The 22946-nt window shown below is 40.2% G+C and overlaps 1 protein-coding gene across 3 annotated transcripts in view; it reads left to right on the top strand.

The window, feature by feature from the left end:
* Positions 1-360: 360 nt before the first annotated feature.
* The window catches only part of pphln1 (periphilin 1), a 48808-nt gene continuing 26222 nt past the window's right edge, over positions 361-22946 (top strand). The window contains exons 1-9 of one of the 3 annotated variants that reach the window (XM_080421694.1): positions 361-391; positions 4022-4089; positions 4911-4975; positions 6898-7167; positions 9610-9677; positions 14367-14480; positions 15423-15610; positions 17068-17154; positions 21924-21979. In XM_080421694.1, the coding sequence (XP_080277820.1) occupies position 4089; positions 4911-4975; positions 6898-7167; positions 9610-9677; positions 14367-14480; positions 15423-15610; positions 17068-17154; positions 21924-21979 (849 nt within the window). In that variant the 5' untranslated portion in view covers positions 361-391; positions 4022-4088. Of the gene's footprint in view, positions 392-544; positions 649-4021; positions 4090-4910; positions 4976-6897; positions 7168-9609; positions 9678-14366; positions 14481-15422; positions 15611-17067; positions 17155-21923; positions 21980-22946 lie in introns of those variants that run through there. The other 2 variants (XM_080421695.1, XM_080421696.1) reach the window with 2 other exon arrangements.

The following is a 22946-nucleotide window of genomic DNA, read 5'->3' as shown; positions in this document are numbered from 1 at the left end:
AAATGCCTTTTGGAGGTCCAGCATGACCATGCCGCAGTATTTTTTTCAGGAAGATGCTTTTCAACCTGTTGATAAACTATTTTCAACTAACTTTCGAGATGGAACTAAGAATAGAAATAGGGCGGTAGTTGCCGGGGTCTAATTTGCTTCCTTTATTGAATCAAATTATTGGCTCAGAAATGCGACAATGAATTCAAGGCTTCATGGGGTGTGTAACTGATAGAAAATAAGTACTTTTTGGGGTGAACTACTCCTTTAAAGGGCAAAGGGCTCGCTTGTGTTGTGCTTGTTTTCATAGACCTGGCGGCTTATTTCTCTCTCAAGAGCTGGCATTGACTGGCAACAACACTAATAGAGCTGGGGAAGTGGAGGGAAGAAGCGCGACAACAAGGTGGGTAAATGTTCCTCCCGTGAGCGGATTTAACCTCATAACACGTTCATTCGTACACTAGTCTCACTCCCAGTCGTTCCTAATGACACATTTGAGATGAACAGAGCGTCGGGTTGAACTATAAACAGCTATATCTCTCTTTAGACCAGATAAGGGCTGCATTAGATTACATTATATAGCGTGGACCATAGCACTGATACAGTCCGAAGCTAGCTAATGTAGCCACAGCGTTAGCATTCTTATCAATGTCCAGTGGTGTAAGTAACTTTAAGTACATTTACTCAAGTACTGTACTTAAGTACAATTGTGAGGCATTTCTTTACTTTTACTGGAGTATTTCCAATTTCCAATACTTTTACTTCTACTCCACTACATCTCAGAGGCAAATATTGTGCTTTTACTCCACTACAATTATTTGAAAACTTAATACTGGTTACTTTGCAATGATTAATTATTATATTATAAAACATACATTAACCCCTTTAGCCCTATTTGAAAATAGGAGATCTACAAGCTCACAATGCTTGTGAGCTTGTAGATCTGCTATTAATTTTCATCATGATTTGTGTGCATGGGGTTCTCATCTTAAACAAGCTCAGTGCTTAATGAGTCTTCCAGTTTAGTAGACCTTGTATTGTGAAGTTGTACTTCCATGTACTGTTATTCTCATGTCTTACTAAATAAAAAGTACATCAATCAATCAATTCAGACATTTTAGTACTTTTACTTTTGAGTACATTTTGATACTTGTGTACGTTTACTCAAGTAAATTTAGAATTCCAGACTTGTAACGGGGTATTTCTATATTGCAGTACTGATACTATAACTTAAGTAAAATATCTTGAGTACTTTTTCCACCACTGTTAATGTCCACAAAGATGATTAAAAAGAGGGGATAATTTCAAAACTCCCATGAACCGTTGTTGTTGTGTGTTAGTTTGTGAAGGTGAGCTGGAGGTTGCTGTGAGGAATATGAAATGAAACGTTATAATAACGTTTTGTGGAGCAACATGTGCAGCCCCGAATGTCACTCTCACATTGTCCTGCCATGTTAGTGGTTTTGATTTGATTGATTGTACTTTATTTAGAAGTTTGCAGGGAGAAAAGCACATGAAAGTACAGCTTAAATACAAGGTCAGCTAAATAGGATTAAAAAGCCTATGAAAGCCATTGGCTTGTTTCAAATGGGGTCCTTTTGTACTTAATTCATAGTGACATTAAATGACAGACGGATATACACTACTATGCAGAACATCATATAAACAGTTTAGAAATGAAAAATAAGAAAAACAAAAATATGTACAGTAAAAAAGTCTGGGGGAAAAAAAAGGGGGGGGGGAGGTTTTGACTTTTACAGGGGCCAGTTTTGAATTGCAGCCACCTGAAGGTACTCTTTTTAGGGCAGTTTTGAAGGAGAAGGGTGGAGGAGGGTTTTACTCTCCTTCACTGCTTTTGGTAGGGCATTCCACATCTTTGTTGCATAGCAGGAGAACGAATTCAACCCCTTGTTTGTGCCAAATCTGGGTTGGACGTGATCAGTGGAGCTACCTCTGGTGTTGTGACTGTGGACTTCATTTACGTTTTTGAAGTACTTTGACAGGTACATGGGGATCTTTACGTTGTGGTGTATCTTGTAGACCAGGCCCATTGCAAGTTGCTGTACTCTCTGTCCTCAAACCCTGAGCCAATCCGACCCTTCCAAAGTGAGCAGGGCTTAGATGAGTTGTAGGTGAAAGGCCATGGAGTAGCCTTACCATTTTGTTTTGGGATGTCTGGAGCCTTGTTTTTAAGGCCTGAGTGGTGTTATGGTACCATGAGGTGCTCTCTCTCTCTCTCTCTCTCTCTCTCTTATATATATATATGTGTTTAACCCATTAAGACCTGGAACGCATCTGTGTCAATTTTTAATTTGAGCTAAAAAGCATTATTTTACACTTTGGCTATTCAAAAATAGCAGACATACAAGCTCATAGTGCGGCACCAAGTGCCGCGCTATGAGCTTATAGATCTGCTATTTATTTTTTTTAATCGAGAAAATGTGTGTAAATTAATATATTTACATTCTTTTAAAGCGAACATTTTTAACTCAAATCTTTGCTTCTGGGGGTCCCTGGACCAAAATATTTTGTGATGGGGGTCGGCGGCCAAATACATATCATTTTGGGGGTCCTTGACATGAAAAAGTTTGAGAACCACTGACATTTTCTCAAAAAACTGTCAGGATTTAGAAGGCATTTGTATAATCGGAACCTCAGGTCTTAATTGGGTTAAAGGTAGTTGGAGTGCACATGTGATCAGTAGTCCTTGAGGTTGTTGTAATGTATTTCCAATGGACAAGGACATCCTTCTGCTGTCACAACAGCTCACAAATCTGGCTGCAGTGTGGTTGCACAGTGTTGTACTTTTTTTCCTCCATTCAATCTCTCTTTGGGTGATTGATCTGTGGGATCCATGTGTCTCTGATGTCTTAGTAGTAGAGTGGACAGGTAGAAAGTGTAGCTCAGTTTTCCCCACCACATTTTGTATACACTGGGTACACGACTAGATGGATCACAAGTTCACAACAATAGTATTTCTATCTGCATAATGTAACACAGACAGCATGATTACACACACACATGCAGTTATGTTCTTGCCCACCATAAATGGCTCAGAAAAACATCGGCCTGAGGCCAATCTGAATCTTATTGGCTGGTCCCTGATACAGAACCTTTTTACTTCCAACTACAACAGACTCCAGTCTGTTTGGTGGAGAGTCACCTTTACAGTGCCCTATGTTATACTTTGTCCCACATGATGTTGACTACTACTGTGACTACCGGTGCTTTAGTATACAATACTAAGTACAGTACTGTTAATGTTGCTGCTTGTATATATGTGTTTTCTTCTATAGTATAAACATATTTTCTGCAGCTAAATGGCTATGTTTTATTGCACATTCATATGCCTTATTGCACACACACACACACACACACACACACACACACACACACACACACACACACACACACACACACACACACACACACACACACACACACACACACACACACACACGCACTCACACACCTGTATGAGTAGTGCCAAATAAAGCTTTTTGATTATTCATTCTTCACAACCGTGTTGTGCAAAAACACTCTGGCTAATTGCACTAGTTTGAAAGGTTTTGATTGTTTTCAAAATGTTCACCTATAATGACATGCCCCAAATAGTGATTGATTAATTGATTATTTTGTTAAATGATCGATTATTCATTGTCTTTAATAATCATTGATTTAATTGATTAGTTCATCCCTAAGGGTTAGGGAAAGAATAATAAATGTTGTGTATTATTGACCCCCACAGTTGTCATAGGAGCTCAGGCCCCTTCCTTAAGGGAGCTCAGCTCTCTCACACACACACACACACACACACCCACACACACACACACACACACACACACTCTGTTATTTTTCTCACACATTTCCAGTCTCCAAGTAACAACCTTTTTGTTTTCAACAATTTGGGAAACTTGTAATATGAAATAGAAATACTGTATTGTCTTGTGTAATATATGATCATGCAATTCGAGCTCAGGCCAGAATTTAATTTAACTTATTCAATTAAGCTACGTTATTTTTCTTTCCCCAGATTGTGTTGAAGATATTGTACATTTCTTACATGCACTGAAGACTTCAAAGAAGTCCTCGAATCAACAAGTAAGTAGTCATAATGAACCAGTATTGTTCCTCTCCCATTAAAAAAGATACGCTATTTACCCAATTACCCCCTTCATTCAGCCCACACAACTTAAGGACAATATATGCTAATGCCATGACGTCTTTTAACAGGGGTGGGCTTGGGGCGACTTACCCTCTTAGGGCATACATGGGCAATTGGGATTCCAAAGATGCAAACATGACCCGCTTTAATTACTTCAGTCTATATTAGTAGCTTAATGACTAGTATTAAAATTCTATTGTATTTTTATGTCCAATGTTTTTGTATTTAAGTTCATAAAGTTAACATAAGTATAACTAAATGCATTTGAAATTAAATACCAATTTTGCTTTTCAGGATTCCAATAAATAAATTGCCAAAAAAAATCTGGATTCCAATTCAAAAATAGCAGATCTACAAGCTCAAAACGTGTCGCAGCGCGACGTGTTTTGAGCTTGTAGATCTGCTATTTTTGCTACTTTTGTGTGACATAGAATGGGCCGACAGTATAATGTGGCCCTCTAGAGTGAGTGTGGAAATATACTGGCCCTCTCCATCATCAAAGTTGCCCCCGCCCCCCTGCTCAAGGGTCTAATGCCATGTTATCCAAAAACAATTCGCATGACTCATAATGGAATCATGGATAGATCTGATGAGAGCCTTGAAAACCTGTTGAGAAATGAATGTTTGGGGAAAGAATAGAATGCGGAAAGTTGGAGAATATTTAGGAAATCAAATCCTGCATGAAGACTCACAGTGGTGACAGGAAAGCTTTCGTTTATGTTGTCTTATGTCACCCTTTTTTTTTTGCCTGTTGCAGTGACGTACAGGAGAGAGAGGAGCGTACGAGATGCGTATGATGAGCGCTTTTTACCAGAGAGAGGGGTGAGATTTTACAAACACGACATTTCACACATGACATGCAGATGTTTTGAAGTCATGTCACATATGTTTTCTTTCTTGTCCTTTCTCCTCTGTGCCTTTTTTGCTTTCACTTCTCATATTGCATAAAGATGTGAGCTGGTTGTGATTAACCTAAGATTTATGGATAGCAAGTCTTTGCCAGTGCAACACACAAGGCATTGTATCTCTCAATGACGCAGTTGTATTTAAAATAGACTGTAGGAGAGATTCTAAGTTCCATATCTAAGGACCACCAAGAGGTCTGGCGTGGCCTCCAGATGATCTGGCTGCCACCCACTCAATGCTGGGTAAAACAAGTGCTCTTCTGTTGCTGCATTCGCAAGCATCGACTGCACCCGGCAGACCTATGACAGATTGACAGTAGCGCTCAAAATAATTGCGATTAACGATTGAATTGTGTGTTTGGCATTGAACATTGGAACATTATGAATACATGTTTTATTTCCGTTTGCCATTTAGGCTTCGTAATAAAAAATTCTACAGGCCAGATATGACAAATAACTTAACCCATTAAGACCTGATGCCGATTCTAAAAATGTTTTCAGTTTTTTGAAAATAATGTAAAAAATATTTTTTCACGATCTTTCAAAAATAGCAGATCTACAAGTTTGTAGCGCGGCACTCAGTGCCACACTATGAGCTTGTATATCTGCTATTTTTGAATAGCTAAAGAATTCTAAAATGTTTAATCTCTATTGTTGCTCTTTGCTTAAACTAGTACCACTACAAATGCAGTTGTCAGATTTGAATGAACAGTGTGGCTGATATCATAGTTCCAGACAGCAGATCAGCTGTCATCCCTCAGATCTTCCAGAGGAAGAGACGAGGAGAAAAAAAGGACGGATGGGAATCTTGAGATACAAGAGCCAGAGCCAGATTAAGGAGAAGGTGCAGGAAGGATGGCTGATAAATGATCTAGAGAAATGAGGGAAAGAAGCAGCAGAACAGGAGTCAAGTCAAGTGATTAATTGTGAATAATTCTGAGTAGAAAAGGACAGAAAATGGGGATCTGTGTATCTCTAGTGGAGCACCAAAAACAATCTCTTCTGTCTTTTTTTGTGTTAATGATAAGAGCGTTAACACTGTGTTAACTGTGCAGAATGTTGTTGTATTCTGAATGCAATGATAATAAACGTGTCACGAGTCACTTGTGCAGCCAGGTTTTATCTGCCTCACCATCCACCTTGTGAATGTCTTTTGGCACATTATTCAGGAAGGATATTTCAGAGGGTGTGTCTGTAAGACCTCTTTGCGACACTTAAGTTCAGTCTTATTTTCTTCAGCTTAGAACCATGTCTAGAATCAGATCATTCACTGTCCTTTTCAAAATAAGGGAATTTTGGGGCCAAGCTCATTCATGCTTTACTTTGCATTGGTCTGACTCTGGACTAGTCTTTATTCCTAGTCTTTATGGACTAGTCTTTATTCCTTTATTCCTGCCTCACTCAGAAATATATTTAACACCTTCATATAGTCCAAAATGTTGCTTCTACTATGCTGTCGGGGATAAAGCAGTGACTTGGATTGGCATCAGATTATATCATATATTAACCCCTTATGAGCCTGAAAGCAATTTAAGAGCTCAAATTAGCTAATTCTGCATCAACTTCAAAAAGTTAGAAAAAAGAGATGCCTCTGAGATGTAGTGGAGTAAAAGTATTTGAAATTGGAAATACTCAAGTACAAAATACCTAAAAAATAAATGCACTTAGTTACTTTCCACCTCTGGAATGTGAACACGTGGCTATAGCAATTGAGCAATTTCAAGCAAACTCAATTGATAACAGATGGTGGCAGACAAAATTAATGAAATTGAACAGACTTTTTGTGCAGTGCTTAATTTTTTATCACGTTTTTAATACAAAATACGCTACCCATCACAGTACCCCCGACCAGCTGGGCCGGCGGAGAGGAGGGGTCCGTACAGCAGGCCTGAGGACGGGTACGGCCGCGGCGACTACGAGTACGACGGACGCTTCTTCCCTAACGGAGGTGGCCCACAGCGCACACAGCAGCAGCAGCAGCAGCAGCAGCAGCAGCAGCAGCAGCAGCAGCAGCAGTACCACGGCGAAGATCAACAAAGGGCCTACCATGGCAACGACAACGTTCACTTCCCCGCGGAGCGACGGACCGTTCCTCCGTCGCGACCAAGGGCAAGTTGACCACTGTGTTTTTAGTTCATTTGGTTCCATAGATCATTGGTTCTCAAAGTGGGGTCTGGGGACCCCCAGGGGTCCTCTGGGGCGTACCGGGGGTCCCCAGCAAAATGAGTTAATAAAGCATTTTAACCACTTAATCCATATTTTATACTTTGGCTATTCAAAAATAGCAGATCTACAAGCTCATAGCGCGGCACTATGAGCTTGTAGATCTGCTATTTTTGAAAAATCGTGAAAATGTGTGCAATTCTTTTTTTTTAAGGCGAACATTTTGAACTCAAATCTTCATATTTTCAGGTGGGGGTCCGCGGCCAAATGCATATTGTTTTGGGGGTCCTTGACATGAAAAAGTTTGAGAACCACTGATATTATAGCAACAGTTTTTTCAAAAAACTGTTAGGATTTAGAATTGTAGAATCCCCCAGAAGCAATAAGACTTGAGTTACAAATGTTCGCTTTAAAAATATATATATTCAAAGATTTGCACACACTTTCACAATTTTTCACAGAAAATTAGCAAATCTACAAGCTCAAAGCGCAGCACTCGGTGCCGCGCTATGAGCTTGTATATCTGCTATTTTTGAGTGGTGCTAGCCACTCCAAGGAGTGACTTTGTCCTGGTGTGTGTCTGTCTGTCTGTGTGTCTGTCTGTGTGTATGAGCACGGCCTCTCTGTATGTTTGAGCACAGCCTCAACAGCTGCGGCTGATTGCAACACAAAGATGCAACCAGTTACACTAATTATACACACACACGCACACACACACTCACACACAACACACACTTTTGAGTAAAAATACTTAATGAGTAAAAATACTTAAAACGAGTAAAAATACTTAAATATTAGTAAAGATACTTTAAAGTTCCTAAACTGAGTAAAAATACTTTAAATGAGTAAAAATACTTTAAATGAGTAAAAATACTTAAAAGATGTTAAAATGAGTAAAAACACGTACAAATCAATAAAAACATTTTAAAGTACTTAAAATTAGTAAAAATACTTTGAAGTCATCAAAGTCTGTAAAAAGTAACTAACGAAATGAACTCATGAAAGGCACCACTCTCTTCACACTGGTGTGATTTTTTTAATAGCCAAAGGAATCTAAAAATGACACACAGATGCTTTCCTGGTCTTAATGGGTTAACAATGAGGTAGTTCATTTAATTTGTGTTCTAGAGAAAACTAATTGTATGAAATGGGGATCCATGGCCTAATGAATGTCAAACAGGGGGTCCTATAAATAAATAAAAAAAAGGTTGAGAATCACTGCTATAAAGCAGTGGTTCTTTTTTAAAGCAGTGACTTTTTCATGTCAAGGACCCCCAAATTAATATGTTTTTGGTTGCAGACCCCCATCTGAAAACATTTACTGCCAGGGACCCACATACAAGATTTGTGTTGTTAAAATGTTTCAAAAATATTCCAAATTGTTTCGATTTATATAAGCCAATGTATATAGGGTTGAATATATGGTTAAACTGATTTTGATTTGCTACCCAAAAAAGTACTTATTTTCTATCAATTACACTCCCCATGAAGCCTTGAATTCATGGAGATTTTGTTTGTTTTTGACGCATTCCTGAGCCAATAATTTGATGACCGGGTGTATTTCCGGTAGGAGACTCAAAGAGACTCCTTTGAGTCTCCTACCGGATACATTAGCATCTTTCCGCCGGTGATCACATTGTTGACTCAGGATTGCGACAAAAACTAAAATACATCCATGAATTCATGCTTCATGGGGTGTGTAATTGATACAAAATTACAAGAAGTGTCAATAACCCACTAACCCAGGCTCTATTGAGCATTGCAGCTCTACAGAAGAGAGCTCTGATGCCCCCTGGTGTTCGTTACGTGAAACTTCTGCTCTTAAGTACAAGTCATTCTTCAGACAACTCCTGGAAGTTAACCCATTCAATCCGGGAACGCGTCTCTGTCATTTTAGATTTCTTTGGCTATTCAAAAAGAGCAGATCTACAAGCTCACAGCGCGGCACCGAATGAGCTTGTAGATTTGCTATTTTTGAAAAATCGTGAACATTTGTGCAAATCTTTGAATATATATTTCTTAAAGCGAACATTTGTAACTCAAATCTTTGCTTCTGGGGGTCCCTGGAACAAAATGTTTTACAACTGTTCGCTTTAGAAATATATATATTCAAAAATGTGCACACATTTTCACAATTTTTCAAAAATAGCAGATTCTACAAGCTCATAGCGCGGCAAAGAAATCTAAAATGACAGATGCTTTCCCGGTCTTAATGGATTAACACGGCACAGTACCCTATTGTGTGACAAGATCAGTGTCAATTTTCACTTGTGGATGGATATACAGTATCTATTCTTTTTTCAAAATAAGATGTTTTCCCCCCTAATCCTGTAGTTTTGATTCTGTCATTTCATCCTAAAGTGTAATACTTTGTGCTCTTAATTACAGGAGGAATATCCCTACAGGGTCCCCAGAGAGGAGCCACCACACACAGGACGGCCAATCGACCAGTTTGGGTAATGTCGCCAAAGTGCTTACATGGTTTCTAAAAGATAATGGTTGCATTATAAGAAAAAAAATAAGAAATAATTAATATATATCTTTTTTTTAACATAACATTTTTAATTTATGGTTGCTGTATGAGGCCAAACGTGACACAAACATTCTTACTTTTTCCAATGTTGTAAAAATGTGTAGAATAAATATTAAGTTTCAACAATTCTGTCAACTAAGAATTACATCATAGCCTGCGACACACGTTTCGGCACGGCGCCAGCCAGCCATGTAAACAAACCGGTGGGTGTGTGGTTCACTGCTAGGCTATGGATTCTAAAGGCAAAAAAAGAAAGATAGCTGAGGAAAACAGAGGATTTAACAGTTGGTGGACAGAGGCATTTGCTTTCATTGCCACTTCAGATGGATTTCCTGAATGTTTGCTCTGCAATGAAAAGTTATCAAGTAAGTCCTGTGGTGCGCGCTGATCCTGCTCAGTGTTGCCATGTCTGATTACTATAAGCGACTTTGGGCTTGTTTTCCTGTAAAGTCGCTTGTAAATATTCAGTTGCTGGTTGCTTTTCTTTTGTCTTGTTTCTGAAGTGTAGTTGCTTATTTGGGCTTGCTTTCAAGATTACTTTTGAAAATAGCTGATTTAATAGGGCTCAAGTGGTGAAACTGGTCGCTTCTTTTGGGCTTGTTTTCATAGACCTCGTCGCTTGTTTCTCTCACAGAATCTGGCAACACTGATCCTGCTGCGTGGAATATTTTGACAACATTAAAATGAATGCTCATTTACTATTTGCAAGTAACTAGTAATTTGTATAGGCTAATATACACTTTATATGGCTAATATGCCTATGCTGCCTTCATTATAAGGCTTAAATATTGTTTGCGGCTCCAGACATATTTTGTATGATTTGTTTTGGTCCAAAATGGCTCTTTAAACATCTAGGGTTGCCGACCCCTGGTCTAGTGCTACAGGGGTTTGGGAGTTATTTAACACATTGGGTGCCAGAGGTTTATTAAAATATTATACGTTGAGTGCCAGCATTTCTTCCATCCACTTGCGTTATACATTTCGTGCTGTGAGAAGCCCCGACGCGGAAATGCATGTAAACAAAGCGTGCGTGCGAGACGGCGGAGGGTCCCGACTAACGCCTGGAACAATAATATTTCCAACGCGACCCTCCATTGCAGCGTGATCGCCGATCGAAAACGGCTCGTTTCCACCACATTAAAAAGAAATGGAGATATTAAGCTTTTAATCAAGGAGATAACATTGAAAACGCCGACCGGAAGGATTTTTGACATGGAGCCACATCCAGCCTCTTCTTCTCAGAAACTGCTTGGGTGATGTCAAAGTTTCGTTTTAGCGCCCCACGTGGCCCACATGTATAAAAATAGAATTGGGTCAAAAACGGTCCGGACCGTTTTCGGCACTTCTCGTTTGGACCCTCAAAAACGGTCCGGACCGTTTTTGGCATTCAATGTGTTAAAATGTGTGAAAATCTTTCAACATGGAAACAATTATGCAAAAATAATTGTTATTATCTCAAATAATTGCGATTAGACGATTATGTAATAATTGTGACAGCCCTACTCTATCCATTTGAGGTAAGAGCATCCCATCTTCCCATCTGAAGTGTGTTCTCCCAGTGACCAGCAGGTGGCAGCCTGTCTCCACACATCAGAACAGTGAATGTGTCTCCTGTTCTCTCATTGCCTTCAAATTAGCCAGGGGGGGGGGGCAGTCAATCCTCTCTGCAGTGGTGGGCCTCTCTGTACGTGAAATGTGTGAATATCCCTGTGTGAAATGTTTGTTTACATAGCACTAAGCATAAATCCATGTCTAGTCTGCCCCATATTTTGGCCTGTCTCCGCTTATTCAGGGCTCCTGTGGTACACAGTGCTGTGCCTTAAGGCCAGCCTGGCTCCACACACTGTTCATGCTCACTCAGTGTCTACAAATGGTTCATGGGCAGCACAGGTCTCCATAGGTAGGCTACAAATAGGCTCTGTGCACAGCCGCCATATTGGAAAGAAATTGAGCCTCTTCCTTAATTCCTTCACAGGTGTTGCCAATGATACTAATGAAGGCTCTGTTCCATTCTGGTCAAACAGAGTCAGGGTGCAGGGAGTATCTAGTATACTTTGACTCAAGTACTGGGGGATGAGTACTTTGTCCACCACTGTGTCAGCCAGGTCCACTTCATGACTGCTCATTGCTGGTTTGGAGAGATCAGGGTGCAGAGCAGTCAGAAAGGCTGGCATGGGGGGGGGGTTAAGGCCCGTACGCACTAAACAATCTTAGACCCATTTAACCCATTAAGACCTGAAGCGGATTCTACCAATGTCTTCTGAATCCCAACAGTATTCTGAAAAACGTATGTTTCTATGTCAGTGGTGCTCAAACAAAAATGTCAAGGACCCCCAAAATTATATGTATTTGGCCGCGGACCCCCATCTCAACATTTTTAGTTCCAGGGACCCCCAGAAGCAAAGATTTGAGTTAATTTTTTTTGCTTTTAAATAATATATAATTTATATTCAAAGATTTGCACATTTTCACGATTTTTCAAAATTGAGTGCCGCGCTACAAGCTTGTAGATCTGCTATTTTTGAATAGCCAAAGTGTAAAATAATGCTTTTTAGCTCAAATCAAAAAGTGACACAGATGCAAACTTCCAGGTCTTAAAATCGTGTTAAGCCCGATTTTAGCCCCCCCCCCCCTGGACAAAATTCCTGTGTCTGCGACAACTGTCTTTTCCTCTTGTAATGTGACATGTCAGAAGACCAGCATTCTGCCTCTGCGTTGCCCCACGACAACACGTCGTCAATATTAAACATGTTAAATCTTTGGGGGTATTTTCTCGCCTAGTGTGACAAATCCTACGACCCTTTCATTGCGTTGATCAATTATACCATAGAATCTCCAGTGCGCTGCTGCGCTCTTATCTCCTCTCCAACCTACTAAGTCTACTGTGTCTTTGTGAATGAGAGAGACTTAATATGTGAAAGATCAGACACCCACTCTCACTCTTTCCCATACATTTCCACTCTTTCAGAGCAAACTGGAACACTCATAGTCACACTAAAGGGATAGTTCAGGTTTTTCTACGTTTGTGTTTTATATCACACTTTCCAAGGGTCTTGTCCAATAGTAGAAATGGCCACTCGAAGCTTGTTGGCATTTTATAACAATGCTAATGAGAAAGAATGGGGTCAGCTATGCTAGCCACTAGCCAGTATCTACTGGTTAGCTAATCAGTAGATATTGGCTGGCTGACCCCATTCCTCCAGTGGATATGTCTCAGTAAGCAAACTGCCGGTAAACAAAAAAAGGGGTTCACTTATTTTACAATTATTGTTATATTAACATTAACCGTTGTTCTTGGGCCTCAGCTTGAATGGCATTTGAAAAAGATCCTTTTTTATCTCACTCGGACTAGCTGTGCCATACCTGGGTGGACAGCTATGTGGAGTCATGGCAGCTCGCTGACAAAGCCCAGTGACGGAAGCTGTGCGGTCGACATTCTTAGACTGTTATCTGAACGTTGGACATGTTCCACCTCCTACATTAACACTATCTGCTTACAGTAAGGACTATCGGGCCAAGTCGCAACCATATTTGGTTATGAATCGCCAGTCACTCTTAACTCTTTAAGACCGGGAACGCATCTGTGTGTCGTTTTTAGATTTCTTTGGCTATTCAAAAAATAGCAGATATATCTGCTATTTTTGAAATTTTTTGCAGACATTTGTAACTCAAATCTTTGCTTCTGGGGGTTCCTGGAACTAAATATTTTACAAATGTTTGCTTTAAAAAATATATAATCCAAGATTTTGCCACGAATGTTCACGATTTTTCAAAAATAGCCAAAGAGATCTAAAAATGTCACACAGATGCGTTCCCGGTCTTAATGGGTTAAAATAACTTATTTTGGGGGGAATGGACGTCTTCCTTCCTTCGATTCAGTTGTTTAGAAATAGGGCTATTCTAGTGCATTGTGCATAGAGTATCTATCTAAGCATTTTTTGGTTCCATAAAAGAAGGACATGTGTTTTGATACTGTAACGTGCGTTGAATAAATCTGCCCCGAGTGAAATATGTTCTTTATGCTTAACCCATTAAGACCGGGAACGCATCTGTGTAACCACTTAAACCATTATTTTATACTTTGGCTATTCAAAAATAGCAGATCTACAAGCTCATAGCGCGGCACCTATTGCCGCCCTATGAGCTTGTAGATCTGCTCTTTTTGAAAAATTGTGAAAATGTGTGCAAATCTTTGAATATATATATATATTTTTTAAAGGGAACATTTTTAACTTCAATCTTTGCCACTGGGGGTCCCTGGAACATGTTTTGAGATGGGGGGTCCGCGGCCAAATACACATCATTTTGGGGGCCCTTCACATAAAAAAAGTCTGAGAACCACTGATATAGCAACGTATGTTTTTTTTATTAAACTGTTAGGATTTAGAAGACATTTGTAGAATCAGCCTCAGGTCTTAACCCATTAAAGACCTGGAACGCATCTGTGTCACTTTATATTTCTTTGGCTATTTTTGAAAAATCTTGAAAAAAAAATATATATTTTTTTTTCAAAAAACTGTTAGGATTTAGATAACATTTTTAAGAATCGCCTCAGGTCTTATTAATGGGTTAATAGATTAAGTGTGGACCTTTTGTGTTTTTCTCCCATCAGTGCTCGGGCGCCACCTCCTCCCAGCGTGCGGAATCAGGCCCTCTACCCGGCAGCCAGATCACTACCGGAGGGAGACGATACGCTGATGCAAGCCATCCTAAACCTCGACAGAGGGTACGAGTACACGACTTCTCTAAAGATTTCTGTTGCGAGACTTGAGTGTATTATTGTGGGAAAGTGCCATGGTCAGCACCCCCATCCCAACCCATCACAGCTGATCATATTATGCTGGATGTCAGCTTTCAATCTGGGCAAGATTTCAAAGTCAAGAAAAAGGGTGAATGCTATGATAATTGTATTTAGTGAAGTTAAATTGTTCCTGAGTCGGCACCCGTACTAACGTTAGCCCAGTAGACTTGGAGGACGATGTGAAATAAAATGGGTCGAATTTAGCTTATGGCACACTCCCAGCACTCTTAAACACTAAAGTGTTGTGCAAAATATGCACCAAAGAAATTGACGTTGCCAGCATTGGGTAGGCAGTGTTGGTCAGCCATCTTTTAGAGGGCGAAAAGTCTCACCGACAGTGCTTTGAGATCAAAAGCACAACAAAAACAAATACACATGTTGTCACTTAGAACAGGGGTCTTCAACAGGGGGTCCGGGACCCCTAGGGGGTCCTCAGAGTTACTACAGGGGGTCCGCCAAATCTTTGTGTGGTATGATTTTTTTTTAACCGTAACCACTTGAGCTTGTAGATCTGCTATTTTTGAGAAATTGTGAAAATCTGTGCCAATCTTTTAATATATATTCTTTCAAGCGAACATTTGTAACTCAAATCTTTGCTTCTGGGGGTCCATGGAACAAAGTATTTTGAGATGGGGGTCCGTGGCCAAATACATAATACATTTTGGGGGTCCTTGACATGAAAAAGTTTGAGCACCACTGATATAGAAACATAGTTTTTTTTTCCAGAAAACTGTTTGTTTGCAGAATGGTCTTAATGGGTTAAATGGGTTAATGTTGTTCCTTGATAGATAGTACTATGTAATATTGTAGAGAAATGTGCAATCCAGATACTGTATATTGCTCATTATCGCCGTCTCGTTCCCACAGAGAGGACCGAGATCCCTACAGGAGGAAGACGGCCCCGGCCCCGTTCCCCCCCATCAGAGAGCGCTCCCCCGTGAGGAGAGAGGTGGCCCGCTCCCCCCACAGTCGCTCCGGCTCCAGCGTCAGTAGCAGAGGGTACTCGCCGGACAGGACCAAGGGGCTTCCCTTCCCCTCGCAGCAGCAAGGCAAGAGTACGTAAATATCACCGACCCTCCTAGACTGGTACCGCAGGGTGTAGAGTTTTTGTTTTCCTGTAATGGAGGAGTGTGCAGGCGCAAGGCGTTAGGAGTCAGTACGCCATGAATGGTTTCATTGCAAAATGATATACTGTACCTTCTAATCCAGGGTGATGCTGTAGGTAACTAATTGACGTGGGAACCCTGACAAATTAACCCATTAACTCATTAAGTGCCAATGACGTCGCAGACGTCACGTTTTTCATAAGCCCAGAGTGCCAATGACGTCTGAGACGTCATGAAAAAAAAAAAAAAAAAAAACTCAAAAAAATATCTTTTTTTTTTTTTTTTTTTTTTTTTTGAAAAAAAAGGTTCAGAACCCAAGATATGATGATTTGAAGATTTGCTGCTCCATTCACTTCTTGTTTAACTTTTTACTGAAAAAGGCTGTATCTCGGCTCCAAAGCACTTTTTTTTTACAATGTATTTTTGGCCTTGGCACAGGGGTGATATAGCCAGAAATATTTTTGGCACTGAATGAGTTAAGACCGGGAACGCATCTGTGTTACCACTTAAGCCATTATTTTATACTTTGGCTGTTCAAAAAATAGCAGATATACCGCGCTATGAGCTTGTATATCTGCTTTAAAAAAAGTATATATATATATGTGTGTGCATATCTTTGAATATATATACTTTTTAAAGCGAACATTTGTAACTCAAATCTTTGCTACTGGGGGTCCCTGGAACAAAATATTTTGAGATGGGGGTCCGTGGCCAAATACATATCATTTTGGGGGTCCTTGACATGAAAACGTTTGAGAACAACTGATATTATAGCAACATAAGTATTTTTTTTTTAAACTGTTAGGATTTAGAAGACATTTGTAGAATTGGCCAAACTGCAAAACATTTCACTATTTTTCAAAAATAGCAGATCTACAAGCTCATAGCGCGGCACTTGGTGCCGCGCTATGAGCTTGTATATCTGCTATTTTTGAATAGCCCAAATAAATCTAAAATGACGCTTTTCCGGTCTTAAAGGGACACTTCACCCAATGGATTAGTCACCCCATGGAGACTTGAATTCATGGATATTTTTTTATTTTTTTGTCTCATTCCTAAGACAATAATTTGATGACCGGCAGCGGTTCCGGTAGGAGACACAACGACTCGTTGTGTCTCCTACCGGAACCGGTGCCTACCGGTCCACTGGTCATTGAAACAAAGTTTTTTTGGGGTGAAGTGTCCCTTTAATGGGTTAAGAGAATGCAGCTTCTGTATTTTGAGAGATATAATAATATAGCAAACTTCAGTACCGTCTTTTTCTCAGTAATTGACTTACCGTATAACATTTTTTAAAATGAAACTGTTTATTTCCTCTTCTGCTTTTCTCGCATTTCCATCTTTCCAGCTGCAAGCTGAGCCCCCTGCCCTGTGATTAACGGTATGACTAAAACTGGCTTTTACAGGTGCAGACGGTCCCGAGGGACTCGCTGCCGTTCCCGATCACCTCTGGGGGGCACTCTTTTCCCAAAAGAGCGGACATGACACTCTGGGTCGGTACACTGTAAAAAAAAAACACGTAAACTAGGGTGGACCTGGGTCACAGAACAAGACTGGTCCTCCAAACCGGATTAGAACCTCCCCCTTCTCTCTCATCATATTAACCCATTAAGACCTGGAATGCATCTGTGTCATTTTTTTAGCTTGTATATCTGCTATTTTTGAAAAATCAAGAACATTTTTGCAAATCTTTGAATGTTTATTTTTTTTAAGCGAACATTTGTAACTCAAATCGTTGCTTCTGGGGGGTCCCTGGGAAAAAATAAATTGAGATGGGGTGGGTCCGCGGCCAAATATCATTTTGGGGGTCCTTGCCCTGAAAAAGTTTGAGAACCACTCACATAGTAACATAAGTTTTTTTTTTTCAAAAAGGATCTAGAAGACATTTGTAGAATCGGAACCTCAGGCCTTAATGGGTTAAGCTTACTTGGTCTCAGTAGTCCCCTGAAGAATAAAATGTGCCCCCCCCCACTCAATCAAACGAATGCTCCTTCATGTTCTGTTTGACCCGGGTCTGCTAGCGTAGTGCTGATCTGGTATCGGTGATAGAACGGTTACCCTGCTCGGCGGCGGCCAAAAACCGCCGTAGGGATTTTCCCTCTGACTCCAGATCAGTCATTAGACTCTTAATGACTACAGTAATTGCCTCTTAATGATTAGAGGCAACTTCGCTGTATATTAGTGTGTTTAATCTCCTATCTAGTCATTGTGGAGAGGTACCGTAGCATTGCGTTTTTATGGTGTGTGGATCACTGACCATCCTGCAAATTATAGCCTAGTGGACTTTAAGAAACCCATTAAGACCTGGAACGCATCTGTGTCATTTTTCGATTTGAGCTAAAAAGCATTATTTTACACTTTGGCTATTCAAAAATAGCAGATCTACAAGCTCATAGCGCGGCACCGAGTGCCGCGCTATGCTTGTAGATCTGCTATTTTTGAAAAATCGTGAAAATGTGTGCAAATCTTTGAATATATTCTCTTTTAAAGCGAACATCTTTAATTGAAGTCTTTGCTTCTGGGGGGTCCCTGGAACAAAATATTTTGAGATGGGGGGTCGGCGGCCAAATACATATAAATTTGGGGTTCCTTGACATGAAAAAGTTTGAGAACCACTGATATAGAAACATACGTTTTTCATAAAACTGTTGGGATTTAGAAGACATTTTGTAGAATCACACTTTCAAAGCCTTACTCGGTTCTAAAAGTCAATTTGGCTGGTTTAAACAGTGACAGTGGTTGCCACATTTTTGACATGCTCCAATCCCTGTGGCCGATGGACGGGAACGTTCAACCCTAGGCCCCCGGTAGTTTAGTAATGTTTGACTAGGAACGTATGCCTATTCTCCTGGAAAAGAGTAATACTCGAAATGGCACTGATTGACTCAGACTGTAATAAAAGCACTATTCTATGGTATCTCCCCCATTCACTTGGTCTCTACATAACAATCTCCACGATTTCATATAGATTTCCATCTCAACACTTCTACTTCTACTGCATGTGTTCAATGTGTACTAAACCGGCAGTGAAATTACACTGCGATTTTTTTGAACATTGTCGATCACTGGGATGAATCGCTACATGTTGCGGCTTTTGTCCATGATTTGTTTTTCAGTACCAGAGAGAAACATTCCAAAAATATTCCCGGGGAAGAGAAGAAATAAGATGCTAAAATTTAGAACGAGCCTTTGCTGGAATAAACTGCAAATATTTGTTTTATACAACACCAGAATGCCTTTTTGTTTATGCAGCTGTCTGGAAGATCTTCCACTTTAAAGATCACAGTCTCACAACTTGGAAACCGCAACAATGATGCTGCGATGTAGATATTTGTTTGCGTTTCTTCCATCTACACTGTTGGTGTGGTGTTTTGTTAGCGCAATGGCGCCGTGCTCAGCGAGACTCTGCACAATGAGTCCTCCTTTGCAACGCTCCAGTAATTGGATGTCAGATTACTGGCCGTGGTTTTAGTGTTTGGGAATGGATCTCGGCCTCTTTTCAAGGTTGGAGCCCAACGGCATTTAGATGCGCTGTTCCTGAGGCCTTACACGGCTTAGATAGACAGAGCATCAGGTGAATGAGGGGATTGTGGTAGGATCAGTGAGCCCCTGTTGTTGTGATTTAAACAGTTGAACTCTGTGGTTTGTTTTCTCTCCAGGGTATGAGGAGGTTTTTGCTCGGGGCGAGATGCCTGGTAAGCACTGCTCTGCGTAGAATTAACATCAAGGCATGGAATTAACACCAGCCAAATGCCAGTAGACGAACTCTACCAGCCTTAGATTACTGGGGCTTATATATTGTGCCAGTGTTTTTGGCATGTAGTATTTGCTTTGTGTTAAATATTCTCTCTAGTTACCAGTGGTGTAAAGTAACTAAGTACATTTACTCAAGTGCTGTACCTAAGCACAATTTTGAGGTACTTTTACTTTACTGGTGTATTTCCAATTATCAATACTTTTACTTCTACTCCACTACATCTCAGAGGCAAATATTGTGCTTTTACTCCACTACAATTATTTGAAAACTTTAGTTACTAGTTACTTTGCAGATATAAATTATGACAATTTAAAACATACATTAACTCACAGAGTACCAGACTTATTTCTGGCTATGTTGTCCCAGTGCCAGAGATTTTTTCAAAGTAAAAAAAAAAGTTCTTCGGAAGGAGATACAGCCTTTTTCAGTTATAAGTTAAACAAGGAGTGGATGGAGCTGCAAATCATCAGATAATGATATCTTGGGTTCTGAAAAAAAATTCAAAAAAATGTTTTTATTTTTCTCAAAAACACGTCAAACACGTCATTGGCACGTTGCGCCATAGCGGTAAAGCACGTGAAACACGTCAATGGCACTCAATGAGTTAACCACTTTAGCCCTATTGTATACCAAGGCTATTTGCATCGCGACGCGTTTTGAGCTTGTAGATCAGCTATTTTCAAACATTTTAGTACTTTTACTTTTGGTACTTTAAGTACATTTTGACACCAATACTTTTGTACTTTTACTCAAGTAAATTTTGAATTCGGGACTTTTACTTGTAACGGAGTACTTCTACAATGCAGTATTGATACTTTTACTTCAGTTAAACATTTGAGTACTTTTTCCACCACTGCTAGTCACCTATAGTTCCGTCGACATTAGAAAGAAAGACGGCATACAGATGAATTGCATCTGAACCAAAGCAAAGGCAATTTAATCAATTTAATCATTCCCGTTTAATTGTAAATGGAGTGGAATTTCTTTTCCACATGTACCGTGGCCCTAACCCCCTTCCCCGGGCAACGTAACCCGAGAGACGGAGCGAAACGCATTTCTAATGGACCCCAGCACCTTACCCTCCGACCCCTCGCCCCCCCCCCCTCTCTCTGTCTGCCACTTTGTCAAGCCTCATAAAGATGCCACCCGGTCGTGTGTGGGAGAAGAGTGGAGAGGGGATAAAGTGTCTGATGGATATTCCTGCAGGCACGCTTTTCCACACATAAGACTTAAGACACACATTTCTTTTTTGTCGTTTGCTTTCAGAAACCAGGCTCTTAAGAATTCCCCTACCGTCACGGACACGGTGGGTTTAGAAACGGAGCCGCAGTCGGTACTTGAGGGCAGCGGTGGAAAGAGTACTCAAATGTTTTACTTAAGTAAAAGTATCAATGCTGCTATGTCGAAGTACTCTGATACAAGTAAAAGTCCGGAATTAAAAATGGACTTGAGTAGTACAAAAGTATTGGTATCAAAATGTGCTTAAAGTACCAAAAGTAAAAGTACTAAAATGTTTGAAAATAGCCGATCTACAAGCTCACAACGCGGCTATTTTCAAATAGCCTATGTATAAAATAGGGCTAAAGTGGTTAATGTATGTTTTATAATGTAATACGTATATCTGCAAAGTAACTAGTAACTAAAGTTTTCAAATAATTGTAGTGGAGTAAAAGTACAATATTTACCTCTTGAGATGTAGTGGAGTAGAAGTAAAAGTATAGACAATTGGAAATACTCCGGTAAAGTAAAAGTTACCTCCAAATTCTACTTAAGTACAGTACTTGAGTAAATGTACTTTCTTTTTGTCGTTTGCTTTCAGAACCAGGCTCTTAAAAGAATTCCCCTACGGACACGGTGGATTTAGAAACGGAGCCGCAATCGGTACTTGAGGGTTTTGACCTGTGACGGGTCATATGAGAAAAAGCTGCTAGAATAGAGAGCAAATGGCAAAAGAAGCAAGTTGAGAAGTGTATTGGGGAGAGAGGAAACAAGAGAAACGAGCGCCGAGAAGGCAGCAGAAATGTAGATAAGCTAGAAAACAGGCATTGACATTGGAGAGGAAAGAGTAGTTGGTTAGCGGTGGATGAGAGAGGAATTTACAAGGCGTTTGTAGCAGTTGTTTGGACAGCACGCGAGGGTTATCATTTGACCGTGGCACATAACGGCGGGACCACCTGTTTTGCAGATTGCTCCAGATGTTTCACGGGCGCAGGAAATGTGTAATCACACACTAGATAAACACACACTCACTTTCACCAAGTCACTAACCAGCTCGCACACACACAAACACATCTTTCAGACATATTAATGATGGTGTGGTGTTTTCTGGGGTGTATTCCCTCCAGCTATTCTTCCTCTGGTCTTTTTCTAGCCTTCCAGCTTGATGCTTTGCTCCCATACTGTATCCCCCCCCACCCCACCCCCCCCCTCCCTTCTACACTTCAGTTCAAGTAATTGTCTCTGATTATGTGCAAATGTTCCATCTCTTCTCTCTCTGTTCTCCAGATAAAGTTCCGGGGCTGTCGCGGGACGGCTCGCCACGGAGCACAACCTCAAACAAGGTGAGCCGTACAGTAAAGAATGTTGGGGCTAAATAATAAAAATACATTACTGTTGTCGTGGAAAAGGCAAGGCAGATGTATACAGAAATGCCAGCCTAGGGAGAGCCCAAGCTGAGAGCCCAAGCTGAAGCTCATGCCTCCTTCAATGCATGAGGAGCAAGCAGGTCGCTTCTTATCACCTGACAGGGATGAGTTTCCCTGGTAGGACGTAGCGCATGGAAGGAACACATTATTCCAACCAGTTCCTTTCACCTCCATCAGGCGCCCTGGCTGACCAGGGGGAGGCAGTATAGAGACCAGGATTACTGCATGTTTTTTGTGAGGGTACCTACCCTAGGAGACACGGGGAGAACTTGCAAACTCCACACAGAGTAGGCCCTTTGGCCAACCCGCCCTTTTAGTTTTTCCTTCGTTCAGTTGAATTGAACCTTGATTATGTTGAGTGAGTTTCATGACGTGTCATCCCCCAGGGCGATTTAGAACACATCCAAGACGGCAACAGATTAACCCTCTTAAGCCCTATTTTATACTGTGGCTATTTGAAAATAGCCGACCTACATATTCACAATGCGTCCACAGTTTGTAGATCTGCTATTTTTGGAAAATGTTGATTTTTTTTTATTCTTAAAGACTGAAAATGTATTTTTCAGTTGGAATTATAATAGGCAGTCCAGGGTTAATGTGGTTAATAAAAATAAAAAAAATCACAGAAAGATGTGGCATTTTAACCAAACGTGGTCGTCATCACGTCTCTTCAATTTCTTCATTCCCTGAAATCTGTTAAAAAAATATAATTTCATAATTAAACAGGCATCAGTGAGGTAATTAAATATGTAGAGAAATGTTACTTTACTGCAACATATGATATATTTAGATATTATATATATATATATATATATATATATATATATATATATATATATATATATATATATATATATATACACACACTCACAAGTTGCATACT

This window comes from Gymnoscopelus braueri (assembly GCF_963280865.1).
Source record: "Gymnoscopelus braueri genome assembly, chromosome: 23".
Taxonomy (NCBI): Eukaryota; Metazoa; Chordata; class Actinopteri; order Myctophiformes; family Myctophidae; genus Gymnoscopelus; species Gymnoscopelus braueri.
The sequence above is the reverse complement of the archived record's forward strand: the minus strand, read 5'-3'. Positions and strand labels throughout refer to the sequence as shown.